This window comes from Equus quagga, chromosome 14, assembly GCF_021613505.1.
Source record: "Equus quagga isolate Etosha38 chromosome 14, UCLA_HA_Equagga_1.0, whole genome shotgun sequence".
NCBI classification, from domain to species: Eukaryota; Metazoa; Chordata; class Mammalia; order Perissodactyla; family Equidae; genus Equus; species Equus quagga.
The window spans coordinates 57,347,206-57,363,534 of record NC_060280.1 but is presented as its reverse complement, the minus strand read 5'-3'; the positions used below and the strand labels follow the sequence as shown (position 1 = coordinate 57,363,534).

The following is a 16,329-nucleotide window of genomic DNA, read 5'->3' as shown; positions in this document are numbered from 1 at the left end:
CAAACCAAAAGCTCTTGGAAATAGAGAATTTAAGGAACTAGGTACTGGGAGGTATACATATGCATATTTGGAATATTTTACCTTCTGGCCCAAAGTGAGAACTTTACAAAAATCTTAGGTTTGTTCACTAATGAGAAATGAGCCATGTGTGTGCCCAGGGTACCACTCTGCTAACCTGGTACAAGCACAATGTAGTATTGCAGACAGTGTGATGATTTATTCGCTATCAATACTTTTTCCATAGAAACAGGGCTGCTTTCTAATTTTTCAGTGAGGACACTTTACAAAATACTCACTTGTTGACCAGTTATTTGATATTGGTAGATGTTTGACCTAGTGAGATATTTTGTTTTCACGTTTCCACTGAATCATGCTTGACAGCACTATAAACTGCGTTAGCTTTTAAAGTCTTAGAGCATCATGCGTTGTGCTGTTTTGGATGACGTATTTGATAAAAGCATATGAACTTTTTGTTTGATTTGGTAGGTACCTTCACTCTCTATTGAAATAAATAGTACTGTAACTTCAAAAATGAAAAAGCAATGCTAACTGCTACCCTCCCTCTCTTTCTCACTCAAGAAAGCATATCAGGGAAAGTAAATGACAATGACCTCATTAGAAGAAGTAAACAAAAACAGTTTTAAAGCATTCAGTTAACATAAATAATTTACAATCATCAGTATTATAACTATTATTAGTAACAAATTATTCAAGGCATCCCTTAGAACTCATCCAGTATGTAGCTACCCCACATCTGAAACCTACTGCATCCCGTTATGGCTAAATAAAGATGACCTGTATGATGGATTCCCAACAGCCGAGTATAGCTGATGTTGCATGAAAAAGATGTGCAGTATCAGCACCCTTTTTAGATATATAGGCCATAAACATGTACACAGAAGCCAAACGGAATGGGACAAGCAAATAAAACTATTAAGAGAAAGATCAAATGAAAAAAGCAAAGGCAGAAAGGAATTAAGTCAGACTAATTAATCTTCTTACTTCACACATTGGCTTCAATAACTGAAGAATTTCACTTTTTGTGCCTCCACTATCCAAAACAGCACAAGTCAGTGTCTTTATCCAAATGTCATGATTTTTACTTTGAGGAATCCACAGGCTTGTATCATCCAGGCCTTCTAAAGGGTTTTCTTTGTCAATTCTGGGTACTTCTAAAAACTAGAAAGTGATCAAAGAATGTAAATAAAGTAATTAGAAATACATTTTTCTTTTCCTATGCAAAACAAATACCGAGCTGTAAACAAATCTGTTTCCAAATAAGACTAGATAAAACTAAATCGGGAGGCAAAGGTTACCTTTTAAAATTAAAATACATTTATGTCTATACCAGAGTGGTATGGTAACAAATTACTGGTCTAGACAGGAGGAAGCTTGAGCGCTCCTCTCAGCCCACTAGTGGTATATTACATGAATCACAAACTCTCTGCCTCATCTACAAACCCAGTCCAATTCTACCACCCAGAATTGATTTCAGGATGAAACGAAATTTTAAAACTTGAAAACTATAGCGTTTTACAGGTTATAATACTAGTTTTATTAAGTTTATATTACCAGTAACTTCACTAATACCAAAATTATATTTATGATACATTAAAAGCACAACTTCAATGATGGGTATATGCCCTGAAATTACATTGGTGAAAACTCAACTGCGTATTTCTCAGTTGCTTTATGAAAAGAAAACATTAAAGAGCAATGCTTATGCTAAAGGAGAAGCAAGAGTTCCTAAATATCCTTCATAGAGTACTTTCAGTGGAACCTTGCTATGATATCAACATGGAAAAACGGATAAATCTATAGGTCATATTGAAGTCTTATATTTCACTAGGGGGTTGTTGATACTTTAACTTGCTATGGAAATAAACACTTGCTTTTTGATCACAATACCTATAAACCACACCCAGGGTCAATGGCTTTCATGAGATTGAGGTAAGGGTTTTTCTACACCTAATAAAAAAGGCCTGTCATTAAGAACTCCTATCGGCCAAATCAACCATCATTTCTTCAGGCTATCTACCTCAGCTTTTCCACACTGCCATAATTAAAAATATAAACTCTTTGAATTCAAGAAGTACAGTTAGAATTATTTCTAAGAAAGGTTAAATGTTGGCATAATACTATTTAAACAATTTGATATATATCATCCACAGCAAAGAGAACTGTTCTAGATATTGTGGGTATTCAATAAACATTTATTATTTGAGAGACCTTTTTTCTCGATGTTCTAAAAGGGTGTAGATAGATCAGCATGGGGTCAGTTGTCTTCTTATAAATCTCCCAGAAACTATGTCCAGTCTTTGTGGCTAAAATGTTTTTCAAACAGGTAACAGCAGCTGATCGCACTTTGACACTGAAAAACACATATAATTCAAATGCCTATAAAATCTATCAACTGTTAATCCTGATGAAAGTTAAGCAACATCCAATGAAAAAATTAAAATCTAAAATTTATATTAGGAAAGAAATCTATTTAACAGAAAATGTTTATATTTACTAGGAAATTTTATACCTATAAAATTCTATAACATCAAACCCAAAATTTTCAAAGGATTTTTAATATTCCTTCAGTAAACTGGAATTACTAATCACTGCAAGAGCAGTTCCCTTCATTCGGAAAAATAAAGTTTTTATTATGACTACTATAAATTAAAAGTATTCATAAAAGAAATACTTGGAAGTAACAATGACGAACAAAAATCAGTAATGAGATAACAGAATACAAATTCATCTGAGAAAATAATATTTTGATAGTATCGTCTCTGAGAGAGACAAATAATTTGGGGTAAGGCTGAACAGCATTTCCTGCCAAATGATAAAATTATTGTCCAGAACAATAATTTTAAATAAACAGTAAGTATGCACTCATTCTGACAAGAACCTAGTTGAGAATCGTTAAGAAGGCATCTAAAATCTTTAACAAAAAATTGAAGGTCTTTTTCTTTGGCAAAAAATCAGGAAAAGGAAAGCTGCAAAACAAGAGTACTGAAAATATGACAGCTTACCAAAAATACCACAATGCCTGACACTGTAAATGGTGATGAGCTATCAAGCAAATGCTTAATTCCTTTTAGGTTTCTCAATTTAAGACACAGGGGCATAAACTTCAACCCTGGATTCATCCTTTATTCCTCTCTCTTTCCCTTACTTCTCCATATCCAATTCATCAGCAAGTCTTGGTTCTACGGTAAAACAATATCCTGGTTCCACCTATGTTTCATCTCACTTCCATTACTGCCACACCAATCCAAGTCACCATCATTTCTCCTCTGGATTACTGTAACAGTTTCACAGTTGTGCTTCCTGTTTCCACTTTTGCCCATCACAATCCACTTGGCATATAAAAGCCAGAGTAAAAATGTAAGCTGCATCATGACACTACTTTACTTAAAGCTCCATGGCTTCCGTATATATTTCAAATAAAATCCAAATTTCTTAATCAGAATTAGTCCTACCTTCCTAATTTCATTTCATACCATCTTCCTTCAAACCAGGCTTCTTTCTTTTCCTCAAAAACACCAGCTTATTTCCATTCTAGCTAATCTGTGTCTCGAATGCATTATCCTTAACCATCTTACAGCTGATCCTGATCACTCAGATCAGCTATATGATACTTCCTCAGCCTTCCATGACCAGCTATTCCAGGAATTCCTTGGTCAACAGCCCCTTTGTAGACCTGAGGCCTCGTAAACATGCAAGGATTTTTTTCCTCTTGCAATAACGATAGGGGAAAAAATTGTACCTGTTTCCTATCGTTCTTAAGTTTAAGCCACACTAATATCTCTGTGTACCTTTTTCAGAAAAACCAATTGCAAATTACTGTGTAACAAATGAAACATTTAATGTTTGCAAGTTTTCTGTGGAAAATCTCTTCAAAAACTGTGCCAGATATACTTTGAAATACATTTAAAAAATGAGATGGAAAGGATGGCTAGATGTGATAAAGCAAGGATAGTAGTAAAATATTAATGGTAGAATCTAGGTGGTGAGTATATGGGTGTTTACTGTAAAATTCTTCCAACTTTATGTTTGAAAATTTTTATAATAAAATGTTGGGAAATAAACCATGACAGCCTTTTCATTGTAACAATAACAACAAAAGAAAGATACACGTCCATTAAATCAACAATGAAAACATAGCAGGTAGACATTATTACCAATCGTTTATTCCCCAAGAGAAGAGAGGAGGGGTTTGCAGGAAAACAGACACAAAACACCTGTTTACCTTAAAAGATACCTAGCTGTGGGCAAAAATCCTTTGAACCCACTCTCCCAAAATAGTGGTGATGAGTGCTCAAATATACCAAAAATAAATGGACAGATAGATAAATTGGGGGGGGGGGGGGGGGGAAGCAAAAGTAATCTCATAACCAGAAACCCGAAATCATGATATCTGTTATGACTTTGTTTTGCATAGAGAATAGGTGGGCAAAAGAAAACCCTGTCTGATTAGCTTAAGACTTTTGGAGTTATGAAATTTCTCCTCTATGACTTACTTTCTTTTTTTCTTTTTCAAGGAAGATTAGCCCTGAGCTAACTACTGCCAGTCTTCCTCTTTTTGCTGAGGAAGCCTGGCCCTGAGCTAATATCTGTGCCCATCTTCCCCTACTTTATACATGGGACGCCTACCACAGCATGGTGTGCCAAGCAGTGCCATGTCCACACCCGGGATCTGAACCGGCAAACTCCGATTAATGGGTGAACTTAACCACTGCGCCACCAGGCCGGCCCCTCTATGACTTATTTTAAAAGGACCAAAATGGTCTAGCTGAGAGGAGAGTGGCACCTCTGATTCTGACAAGTGCCCAAAACACCCCCTTTACATTCCCCTATCTTACTGTTCTGTGTAGAACCACCTGGTCATTTTCTTAGCCTAGTCTACTCTCACTAGAATTTAACACAGCCCTTGTCTAGCATTTTCATCATTGAATCAAGTGCCAGGAACACAGCCAGGTTTCAGTGATTATGTGAATTAATAAAAATACAACAGTTTTCATTAAAGTACTTGAGATTTAAGAAAAGTATGGCAACTTAAAGGTGAAAGCTGTAGTTACTGTAAATGTTAATTTACGTGAAGTATCATTCTCCTTGAAAGTCAGACTAAGTGCGTGCTATCTGATAGAAAGTATCATTAAATACTCACCAATCTTCTACCAGTGTATCATTCAGGTAGGTCAACATTATGAAGGTCCACTGAAGTTCTTTATCTTCAAATAACTCGAGGGCCTTGGTATAAGATGTATCTTTACTATGCTGTACAGCTATGGTAGAGAAATCTATAGGACCCAGTTCTCCCAAGCAGCTTCCAACAGCCTCTACATAGAGAAATTCCATTTCAGTAGAGTTACAGCTAAAAGAGCATACCTAAAACAGAAAACTTCTAATTTCAAAAATATAATGCTGTTTTGTCATTCTTCAGGTTCTCAAAGATTCTGAATAGACTGAAGAAGCTGCAAATTACTGTATCATTTCCTTTACATATCATACATGTAGGCAACAGACATTTTCCCCTATAAAATCATATTCAGGAGATAGATTAACTAGTAACAGAATGTAGATATTAAGAATGTAGATATTAAGGATGAAAGTCTAAACATAGCCACTGTATGGGAGTATCAACAGACTTCTAAACTGTTAATAATTTTTTGAGATATAATTACATAAAGTCCAGACATCTTACACACACCAGTGAAAAATCACACACACATGGACATTTTCTTTCCACCTGTGTTATCACCACCCAGATGAAGACTAAATGTTTTCAGCATGCCAGAGGACTCCCTCATCCTCTTTCCCATTCATGGTGTAATTTATTAAAATACGTTCACAAATTCTTTGGTAGTCCTTCTTCCAAAAGGTGGAGCCTAATTCTAATTTCCCTTCTCCTTGAGTGTGGGCTGTACTTAGTGACTTTTTTTTTTAAGTGACTCACTTTTAACAAACAGAATGTGTACACTCATCCCTTGGTATCCGCAGGGGATTGGTTCCAGGACTCCTCCCACCAACCCTGGGGACACCAAAATCCATGGATGCTCATGTATATAAAATGGCACAGTATTTGCATATAACCTGCACACACCCTCTCGTATACTTTAAATCATCTCTAGATTACTTATAATACCTAATATAATCTAAATGCTATGTAAATAGTTGTTATACTATATTGTTTAGGAAATAATGACAAGAAAAAAAAGTCTGTACATGTTTAGTATAGACGTAACCATCGCAGGCCTTTTGATCTGTGGTTGGTTGAATCTGCACATGCAGAACCCGTGGATATGGAGGGCTGACTGTACAAGTCCTTCACCTCCTTGATTAAATTTCTCCCCAGGTATTTAATTCTCTTAAATGTTATTGTGACTAGAATGGAATTTCCTTTTCAGATTGTTCATTGCTGGTGTATAGAAACAACTGAATTTTATGTGTTGATCTTGTATCCTGCAACTTTGCTGAATGCATTTATTAGCTCTATAATAGCTTTCTTGTAGATTCTCTAGAATTTTCTATATAGAGTAGCATCATCTGTGACTAGAGATAGTTTTGCTTCCTCCTTTCCATTCTGGATGCTTTATATTTATTTTTCTTGTTCTATTACTCTGGCTAGAACTTCCAGTATAATGTTAAAGAGCAGTGGTGATAGTGGGCAACCTTGTCTCATTCCTGATCTGAGGAAGAAAGCTTTCTTTCACCATTAAGTATGGTATTAGCAGTGGGTACACACCACTAAAATTTTATGCTACACAGGAAAGCCACTTAAGGGCTCCTGCAACATATCAGTTTTGCCCCCAGAAGCAGTGGACAAAGGGGTATACTTCTTGGTCAAGGGAAACTTCTGGGGTGCTGGTAAGGTTTTGCTTCTTGGTCTGGGTGCTAGATGCACAGGTGTACTCTGTTTGTGAAAATTCTTCAGGTTATATTCTTATGCTCTGTATACTTTTCTGTATGCAAGATATATTTCAATAAAGAATTTACAAGAAAAGAAGTACCCTGGATACTAGGCTCCCAGTGAGAAGTTAACAAACAGTCCACTGAAAGATAGTGGAATCTGTGAAGCAATTCTTATTCCTCCCGTTTTTCTTATTTGAAGCAATGCTGTCATGACAACTTCAAGCTGACTTTAACAATATGATTCTTCCACCCTGTGGTTAACAAATCTATTTACGTTAGGTTATCCCCCAAATGGTGATAGGAAAGGACTTCAATGTGGGTTTTTTTTGTTTTTTTGAGGAAGATTAGCCCTGAGCTAACATCTGCCAATCCTCCTCTTTTTGTTGAGGAAGACTGGCCCTGAGCTAACATCCATGCCCATCTTCCTCTAGTTTATGTGTGGGACGCCTACCACAGCATGGTGTGCCAAGCGGTGCCATGTCCGCACCCGGGATCCAAACCAGCGAACCCTGGGCTGCCGATGCGGAACGTGCGCACTTAATCGCTGCACCACCGGGCTGGCCCCTCAATGTGGTTTTAACATTTGAGTTTAATCTAGCCCACCAAGTCTTCAATTCTTATTTTTGTTACATGATAAAGATCTTAAGTAGGAATCGCTTAAAATATATTTATAAAAGGTACCAGAAGTCAATTTATCTGCAACTTAATGCTACAAATAAGTATTTCTGACTTTCCTAAATATTTACAAGGCATTTTCAAATTAAGTTATGCGTATGTGTAAATCACTAACTTTTCACTTAAATGAATGTCTATGAAAGGAGGGCTACTTTGGGATACTAGAACTAAATAGAAATACAACTTAGCTAGCATCTCACATTTACTCACTATCTCAAATGACAAACCTTTACTGATTTTGAAAATACTACAAAGATGACCACTCAAACATAAAAACTCACATTCATTCAGCCAAATAGTTTACCTAAAACTTCCCTTTCGCCAGTGTGGTTTATTGCCATCTTGGATAACTGCAACAAGCCGACAACCAACTTCACCATTATGCCACCTTGTGGGTTATCTAGGAGCAATTTTGAAAAAGTTAGCTAAACCATCATGGAGACAACACTTTTCTTTATGATATGCTTATATGTTAAATTATCTGATTAGAAAACTTTTCTAAAGTTTTTTAAAAAGGTTTTAAATCATGAGTAGCTCAAAAAATATGAAGTGAATGTATTTGAACTTCCTTAAGAAAGAGAACCACCAAGAAGTGATCAGCAACTTTCGGCAGACAGAGAGAAAAATGTTTTAACAAGTTGTTCACAGAAGTCAATACCTCAGCAAAACCACAAACAGAAACACAAGACTCATTCAACAGTAAGCTGGAAGGGACCTTGGGAGCATGGTTAGATTTTCAACCTCTAGCACTTAGTTTAGACCAGCACTGTCCAATAGAACTTTCTGCAATGACGCAAATGTTCTATAATCTGTGCTGTCTAATGAAAGTCACTAGCCACATGTTACTACTGAGAACTTGACATGTGCTAGTATAACAAAGAAACTGAATTTTAAAGTTTAACACATTTAAATTTACATATAGCAACATACAGCTAGTGGCTGTACCAGACAAGGCAGATCTAGACCAATAAAATACACAGACATAAGAACAAGAGATAGAGGAGTTCCTACTTTATACATACAAACACACATCTCAGAACAAATGCAGTAGAATCTCTGAGCTCAGCCAGTCAAAACCAAAATTAGTTTTAAAAAGTACTGAAAATAAAAATAACACAACAGAAATATGAAACTAATGGGCACAAGATGATAATCAAAACATAAGGAGAAAAAGTTTCCCCCAAATGCAATACTATAGTAACCTAAACTCAAATTAACATAAAAATAGATGTTTTGGGGCTGGCCCTGTGGCCCAGGGGTTAAAGTCCCGTGCGCTCTGCTTGAGTGGCCCGGGATCACAGGTTCGGATCCCAGGTGCGGACCTACTCCACTCATCAGTCATGCTGTGGAGGCATCCCACACACAAAATAGAGGAACATCGGCACAGATGTTAGCTTAGGGCTAATCTTCCTCAAGCCAAAAAAGTGCACATTTTCTTAAGTAAAAAAAAAGCTAGAAACACATATGCATATACATGTATCTGTATATAAAAAACACACACACTGGGGCCAGTCCTGTGGCCAAGTGGTTAAGTTTTCGCACTCTGCTTCAGCAGCCTGGGGTTTCACCGGTTCAGATCCTGGGCACAGACATGGTACTGTTCATCAGGCCATGTTGAGGCAGCGTCCCACATGCCACAACTACAAGGACCCATAACTAAAAAAAAATATGCAACTATATACTGGGGGGATTTGTGGAGAAAAAGCAGAAAAAAAAGGAAGATTGGCAATAGTTGTTAGCTCAGTGGCCAATCTTTAAAAGCAAACACATAGACACACACATATACATACACAATACACATACACATATGCATATACATGGCTAAGAGGCTTAACACGAGACACATTTCTTTTATTTAAATAAGTTAGAGCAGTAGGCAGAAACAGATTATCTGGTATGCCTGGCTTTAAGGAATTAAAATCTTTCTTTTAGGCAGTAGGAAGTTTTAACGTTTTTTAAGCAGTAGAATAACACAATCATGTTTGGGTTTAGAGAAATTATTCTGGCAGAGGTGTAGAGGATGGATGAAAAAGAAGTTCAAGGTGAGGGAGAGACCATTTAGGAAGTCTTTTATGGTTAGATGAGAAATAAGAGTCTAAACTAAGTCTGTGGCAATTAAACCAAGAGCAAGAATTTATAAAACATTCTTTCAAAAAGAAATAGGTACAAATAACCCACGTCATTAAAATTAGTACCCTGGGACGCTCTCATAAGATCCATCATCTGATCTTTATGTTGTTCCAGCTGTCTCCGAAGATCCTTCAATCCTTCAAGCCTTGTCAACGGAAGTGCATCATACTTACTTACTGAGAGAAAATGGTTAATTTCCTAAAAGAGAAAATTAGTTAAAAATGTAACTTGCTTTTGATATATTTTGGTTAAGTCTGTGAGATAAAACTTAAAAGAAACATTAAAAAGTGCCTTTTACAGATACTGACTCATATCACTATTACTACCAAACAAGGCAGAAATAAATTCTTCCATTTCAAATCCTATGTTTTAATTGTTTAAATTCTAATAGATTCTCTCATAACACAGTTAGATTTTAAGATTGCTATAGTTTGTTCACTTAAAGGGAAAAGCTTAAATTACTATTTATTTAGTACTGTAACTCTAGTTTTACATCTTAATATATTTATTTTCATGTTGATATACAGTTAAATGTAGACTATGATTTTAAAATTACAGGATTTATAAAGGAAAATATTACCTGAACATAATTTCAAAGTTTATAAAGGTTAGAAAGGATTAAAACTTGAAAAACTCTTTGAAAAGTTAAACATCATCTCTAATTCAAACATTAAATTGTCCCTCAACGGATCACAGTGTAATTCTGAGATATTACTGGATCTTTTACATATGAAAACTAAGCAATTTTATATCACATTTCTTCAATATTTAAATTTAGCTTCCTACCAAGAAATTTTGATACTCATACTTTTGCTGCAATGCAAGAGGATATATTAACATTCAATTTTTTATTTGTTGAGAGAGTAAATCTCATGTTTTTTTAAATCACAATTTTAAAAAAAGATCCAACTTTTTATTTTTAGAGCATTAGACCTTTTCAAAAAGCACTACTGTCTATCCTAATACAAAATAGTAAGATAGTGGAATAATGATTACCTCCAAGAGTGAAAAAGGTCCTCCACTGTATTTGATTTTCTGCTGAGTAATACGCAAATCCTTAAAGACAACATGGTCAGGAAAAGGATCTAAAAGTTTAATTGTCATATAGAGGTTTTCATTATCCTTGTTATCTATCACTAAGTATTTCAACAAGTCCAATACCTAAACACAATTTAAAAAGAAAAAATCAAAAGGGGAGAAATGGTTTAATTATATTTTAAAGTAAAACAACCAAATGCACTGTAATAAATGATAAAAACTCTACTAACCTAGTTCAGATAAAATGTTCTAATTACTTCTAAGGTACCTAGCTATTACTGTTTCTGTGCTTTCAAATAATTCAAAAAATATGTAAGGTGCTGCTACAGGATGGGCACTGAGGTATAAAAAGTGCCAGTATTACTGAAACATTTTATATAAGCAATATCTCACACCCCATCATGGTGGTGTCAACTGCCATCCCTCGTTTTGACTACCTCTACACTTCAGCGTAAGAGAGAGAAACTATTATGTTATTTATTAGATCAAAATTACTAGGTGCTCTGTTATTAAATGATTACAAAGATTAATTTGTTGAGAATGTTTTTCCAACCAGTTTTCAATGAATATTTTCACTAAAATTACTAATTACACCAAGTAAACATAAAACACTCAGCTCCTTCCAAGAATACTTTATCAATATATTTCAAATACCATTTTGAAGATAATTTGGGAAATTACCTGCTTCTGAACCTCCATCTGATCGTCCACAAGGGGTATGAGTGTACCAACAATAACATGGAGGTGACTTTCTAAAGCATCCTTACAGTAAGTTACTGCTGTGTGGCAAACCTGGCTTAACAGGTCACAGCAAAGAGAGAAGCTGCGTAATGACACATCCCTGAAACGAGAAGGCCTAACAGAGGAAAAAAACAGTAAGTTTTAGGAAACTCCTTTGATATAAGCTCATTCAAAAGTCATTTTTATTCAGCAGCTCTAATTCTGACATGGTTTGACATAAAAGTCGCTTTCATATCTAATTTCTTAGTGGTTTAAAAGACAAAAAGAAAAGTGACATCAGCAAATGACAGACTAGGCAGCTCCAAGCTTCCCTCCTGACAGAAACGTTGAAAAACAAGCGGAACTGTCAGAACTTTGTTATAACTCTGTAAAACAGTCAAAGATTTACAGCAATCAAACAAATGCTGAATCAAGAAAAAGGCAACTTAAAAATTGTAGAAAAGCTTTGTGGTAATTTTACTTGCACTAGCCCCACCCAATCCCCAGCTTGGCAGTAGTCATGAAAACTGCAGTCCCCATTCCCAGCTTGGCAGCAGTCATGAAAACTGCAGTCCCCATTCCCAATGTGGGATCCTGCTCCCTGGATCCAGAGGGAGCAGAGCAGACCTTATTCACAAATTACTGCGTATGTTTGTTCTACACCTGTCTGGGAGCTACCTGAAGGACTGATATAAGGTGCTCAGCTTGTTTTGCCTAATTGGATCTCCCCCAGGCTGAAAAAGCTGTGAGCATTGCCAGGAAACACTGTATGACTGATCAACAACCCACAGCTGCCTGGGGCACAAGATTATTGTTGAGACACACAACAGACTGGTTAAAGCCTAGAATGAAACGTTGGGGAGAAAGAGAGTTTCCTGGGGAAATCAGAACATTCAATATCACCCACATATTTGGGGACTTTAGAAAGCTGTGCTCATGCCCAGGGTAGGATGCCTGCTCAAAAAATACCTGAGAAAACTGTAAGTTTTCACTTTGGGCTGATCCCTAAGCTCAGTGAAAGCCTGGCTAAGCACTGGAGAGTCCTTCACAGAGCCGATCTGCAAAGACTAGGAAAGATTCCCTCTCTCTCTCTCTCTCTCTCTGGCTCCTGCATTCAAGGAAATCTGTGTCAAATTGCTACCTGAACCCAAGTTAAGGAACAGTCTTCAATGACCACACATGGTAAGGAATATACTGTCTGCAAAAACAGTTGAGTAAACTTATGAAAAAAATGGACTATTAGGGGCTGGCCTGGTGGCGTAGTGGTTAAGTTCACGCGCTCTGCTTTGGCAGCCTAGGGTTTGGCAGCCTAGAGTTCGCCAGTTCAGATCCTGGGCACAGACCTACACATTGCTCATCAAGCCATGCTGTGGCAGCATCTCACATAGAAGAACTAGAAGGACTTACAACTATGATATACAATTACATATTGGGGCTTTGGGAAGAGAAAAAAAAAGGAAGATTGGCAACGGATAGCTTAGGGTCAATCTTAAAAAAAAAAAAGACTACTACAAAACACTTAAGAATAATTAACACCAATTTTTCTCAAACTCTTCCAAAAAACAGAATAGGAGGGAACACTTCCTAAGTCATTCGATGAGGCCAGCATTTCTGATACCGAATCCAGATAAAGACACCAAAGAAAAATTATAATATCCAATACCCCTTATGACTACAGACACAAAACTCCTCAACAAAATACTAGTAAACCAAATCTAACAGCATATTAAAAGGTTATACACCATGAGCAAGTAAGATTTATCCCAGGAATGCAAGAGTAGGTCAATATAAGAAAATCAATCCATGTAACACACCACATTAATAGAATGAGGGAAAATACTACAGGATCACCTCAAAAGGCACAGAAAAGGTATTTGACAAAATCCACACTTTTCATGATAAAAATGCTCAGAAAACTATGAATAGACAGGAACTTCCTAAACATAATAAAGGTAGTTTATGAAAAATCCACAGCTAACAACATAATCAATATTGAAAGACTGAAAGCTTTCCTACTAAGATCAGGAGTAAGACAAGGATATCCACTTTTACTTCTGCTATTCAACACCGTACTCAACTTTTAGTTAGAGCAATTAGACAAGAAAAAGAAATAAAAGGCATCCAAATCAGAAAGGAAGAAGTAAAACTACATTCATGGATGACATAATTATATATATATAGAAACTCCCAAAGAATCCACAAGAAATCTGCTAGTGGTAACAAACAAATTTAGCAAAGCTGCAGGTCATAAGATCAACACACAAAAATCAACTGTGTTTCTATACTCCAGCAATGACAATCTGAAAGAGAAATTAAGAAAGTAATCTCATCTACAATAGCATCTAAACGAATTAAATACCTAGGAATAAATTTAACCAAGGACGTAAAAGATTTGTACACTGAAAACTATAAAGCATGGATGAAAGAAATTAAAGAAGTCCAAATGAATGGAAAGACAGCCTGTATTCATGGACTGGAAAACAAATTGCTGAGATGTCACTACTATCTAAATTATCACATATTCAATGCAATCTCAATCAAAAATTCCAATAGCCTTTTTGCATAAATGGAAAAGTTGGTCATCAAATTCATATGGAATGGCAAGGGGCCCCAAATAGTCAAAATGATCTTGAAAAAGAACAACAAAAGTGGAGGACTCACACTTCCTAATTTCAAAATTTACTATAAAACTACAGTAATCTACACAGCATGGTAACTGGCATAAGGATAGACCAATGGAATAGAATTGAGAATTCAGAAATAAACCCATACATCAATGGCTAACTGATTTTCGACAAGGGTGCCAAGTACATTCAAAGAGGAAAGAATAGTATCTTTAACAAATGGTGCTAGAACAACTAGACTTCTACATGCAAAAGAATGAAGTTGAACCCTACCTCATAACACATATAAAAATTAAAATGGATAATGATCTAAATATAAGAGTAAAGCCATAAAACTCTTAGAATAAAACATAGGGGTAAATCTTCATGACCTTGGATTTGGTCAATGGATTCTTAAATATTACACCAAAAGTATGAGGAACAAAAGAAACAAACAGATAAATCAGACTTCATCAAAATTAAAATTTTTGTGTATCAAAAGACATTACTAGCAAAGTGAAAAGAAAATTTACAGGATAGGAGAAATTATTTGCAAATTATAATTGAAAGTTCGATATCCAGAATATATTTGCAACTCTTACATTAAGAATTCAATACCCAGAATATAAAAAAAAACTCCTACAAGTCAACAACAAAAAGAACCCAATAAAAAAAAAATTGGCAAAGGACCTGAACAGACATTTCTCCAAAGAAGATACACAAATGGTCAATAAGCACATGAAAAGATGTCCAACATCATTAGTCATTAGGGAAATGCAAAATCAAAACCACAGTGTGATACCACTTTACACCCACTACGATGGCTATAAAAAAAAAAAAAGGAAAGTAAGAAGTGTAGGTAAGAATGTGGAGAAATTGGGACTCTTGTGAATTGCAGGGGGAAGGTAAAATAGTGCAGCTGCTGTGGAAAACGGTCTGGAGGTTCCTCAAAGAGCTAAATATAGAATTATTATATGACCCACCAATGTCACTCTTCAGTGTATATACCCAAAAGAACTGAAAATGGACACTCAGATACCCGTACACCAACGTGCATTGCAGTATTATCCACAAGAGCCAAAAGGTGGAAACAACTCAAGTGTTCATCAACAGAGGAATGGATACACGAAATGTGGTATATGTATATACAATGGAATGAACATTAGCCATAAAAAGGAAGGAAGCTCTGACACGTGCTGGATGAAACTTGCAGACATTACTCTAAGTGAAATAGCCAGATAGAAAAGGACAAATATTTTATGATTCTACTTACATAAAATATGTGGAATAGGCAAAGTTATAGAGACAAGAAGTAGATTAGAGGTTATCAGGGGCTGGTGGGAAGGGGGAATGTGAAGTTATTACTTAATACATACAAAGGTACTGTTTGAGGTAATAAAGTTTTAAAAGTAGACAGGGGTTATGGTTGCACAACACTGTGAATGTAATTAATGTCACTGAATTGGGCATTGAAAATGGTTAAAATGATAAATTTCACGTTATATATTTTACCATAATAAAAAAAAGATTAATGAATGAAAGACTGAATGACTATACATAATTTAAATAAAAATAAAAATTATATTAAAGCCAAAAAGAAAAATATCAGAAGACAAAACGAAAATATTCATGTTCTTTGAAGAACTTATATTTATTTGACAATAATGTTATCAAGTAATAAGAAAAGAAATAATAGAAATATCACTAGAATCAATGGAGAAGAACAGAGATGCTAGATTGAATATACAACCCAAAATCTATAGCAACTGTGATACTGTGATTTATAACAAGAAACATATTTAGTCTTCATCTCCCATTTCTGGCACAGAGCTCCTAAAACTCTTGGAATTCCCTTAGATGAGAGAAATCAAGGTGTCTTTTGTTATGTTAATGTAGTGACTTTGGGAAAGCACCTACAAATGGGGTCTGGTTGCCAGGAGAACCAACCCTGTGATTAGAGAGTTGCAACCTCTTGGACCTCTGGGAAAGGGAGAGGGTTGGGAGGTTGAATCAATCACCAATGGCCAGTGATTTCACCAATCATGCCTATGTAATGAGGCCTCTATGAAAACCAAAAGGACAGGATTCCTGGAGCTTCCGGGTTGGTGAACATGTGCAAATGTGGGGAGAGTGGAGCACCGGGAGAGGGCATGGAAGTTCTGTGCCCTTTCCCCATACCTTGCCATATGCTATGTTCAAATCTTCCATCTAGCTGTTCTTTTTTTTTAAAGATTGGCACCTGAGCTAACAACTGTTG

At 35.9% G+C, this 16,329-nt stretch overlaps 1 protein-coding gene across 3 annotated transcripts in view; it reads right to left on the bottom strand.

Moving 5' to 3' along the window:
- ATM (ATM serine/threonine kinase) overlaps positions 1–16,329 on the bottom strand; it is a 116,023-nt gene that overhangs the window by 50,403 nt on the left and 49,291 nt on the right. For all 3 annotated transcript variants that reach the window (XM_046686306.1, XM_046686304.1, XM_046686305.1), the window contains exons 31-37: positions 11,431–11,605; positions 10,708–10,872; positions 9,777–9,909; positions 7,886–7,981; positions 5,162–5,333; positions 2,230–2,371; positions 1,003–1,179 (exon numbers count right to left, since the gene is read on the bottom strand). In XM_046686306.1, coding sequence (XP_046542262.1) covers positions 1,003–1,179; positions 2,230–2,371; positions 5,162–5,333; positions 7,886–7,981; positions 9,777–9,909; positions 10,708–10,872; positions 11,431–11,605 — 1,060 coding nt within the window. The remainder of the gene's footprint in view (positions 1–1,002; positions 1,180–2,229; positions 2,372–5,161; positions 5,334–7,885; positions 7,982–9,776; positions 9,910–10,707; positions 10,873–11,430; positions 11,606–16,329) is intronic.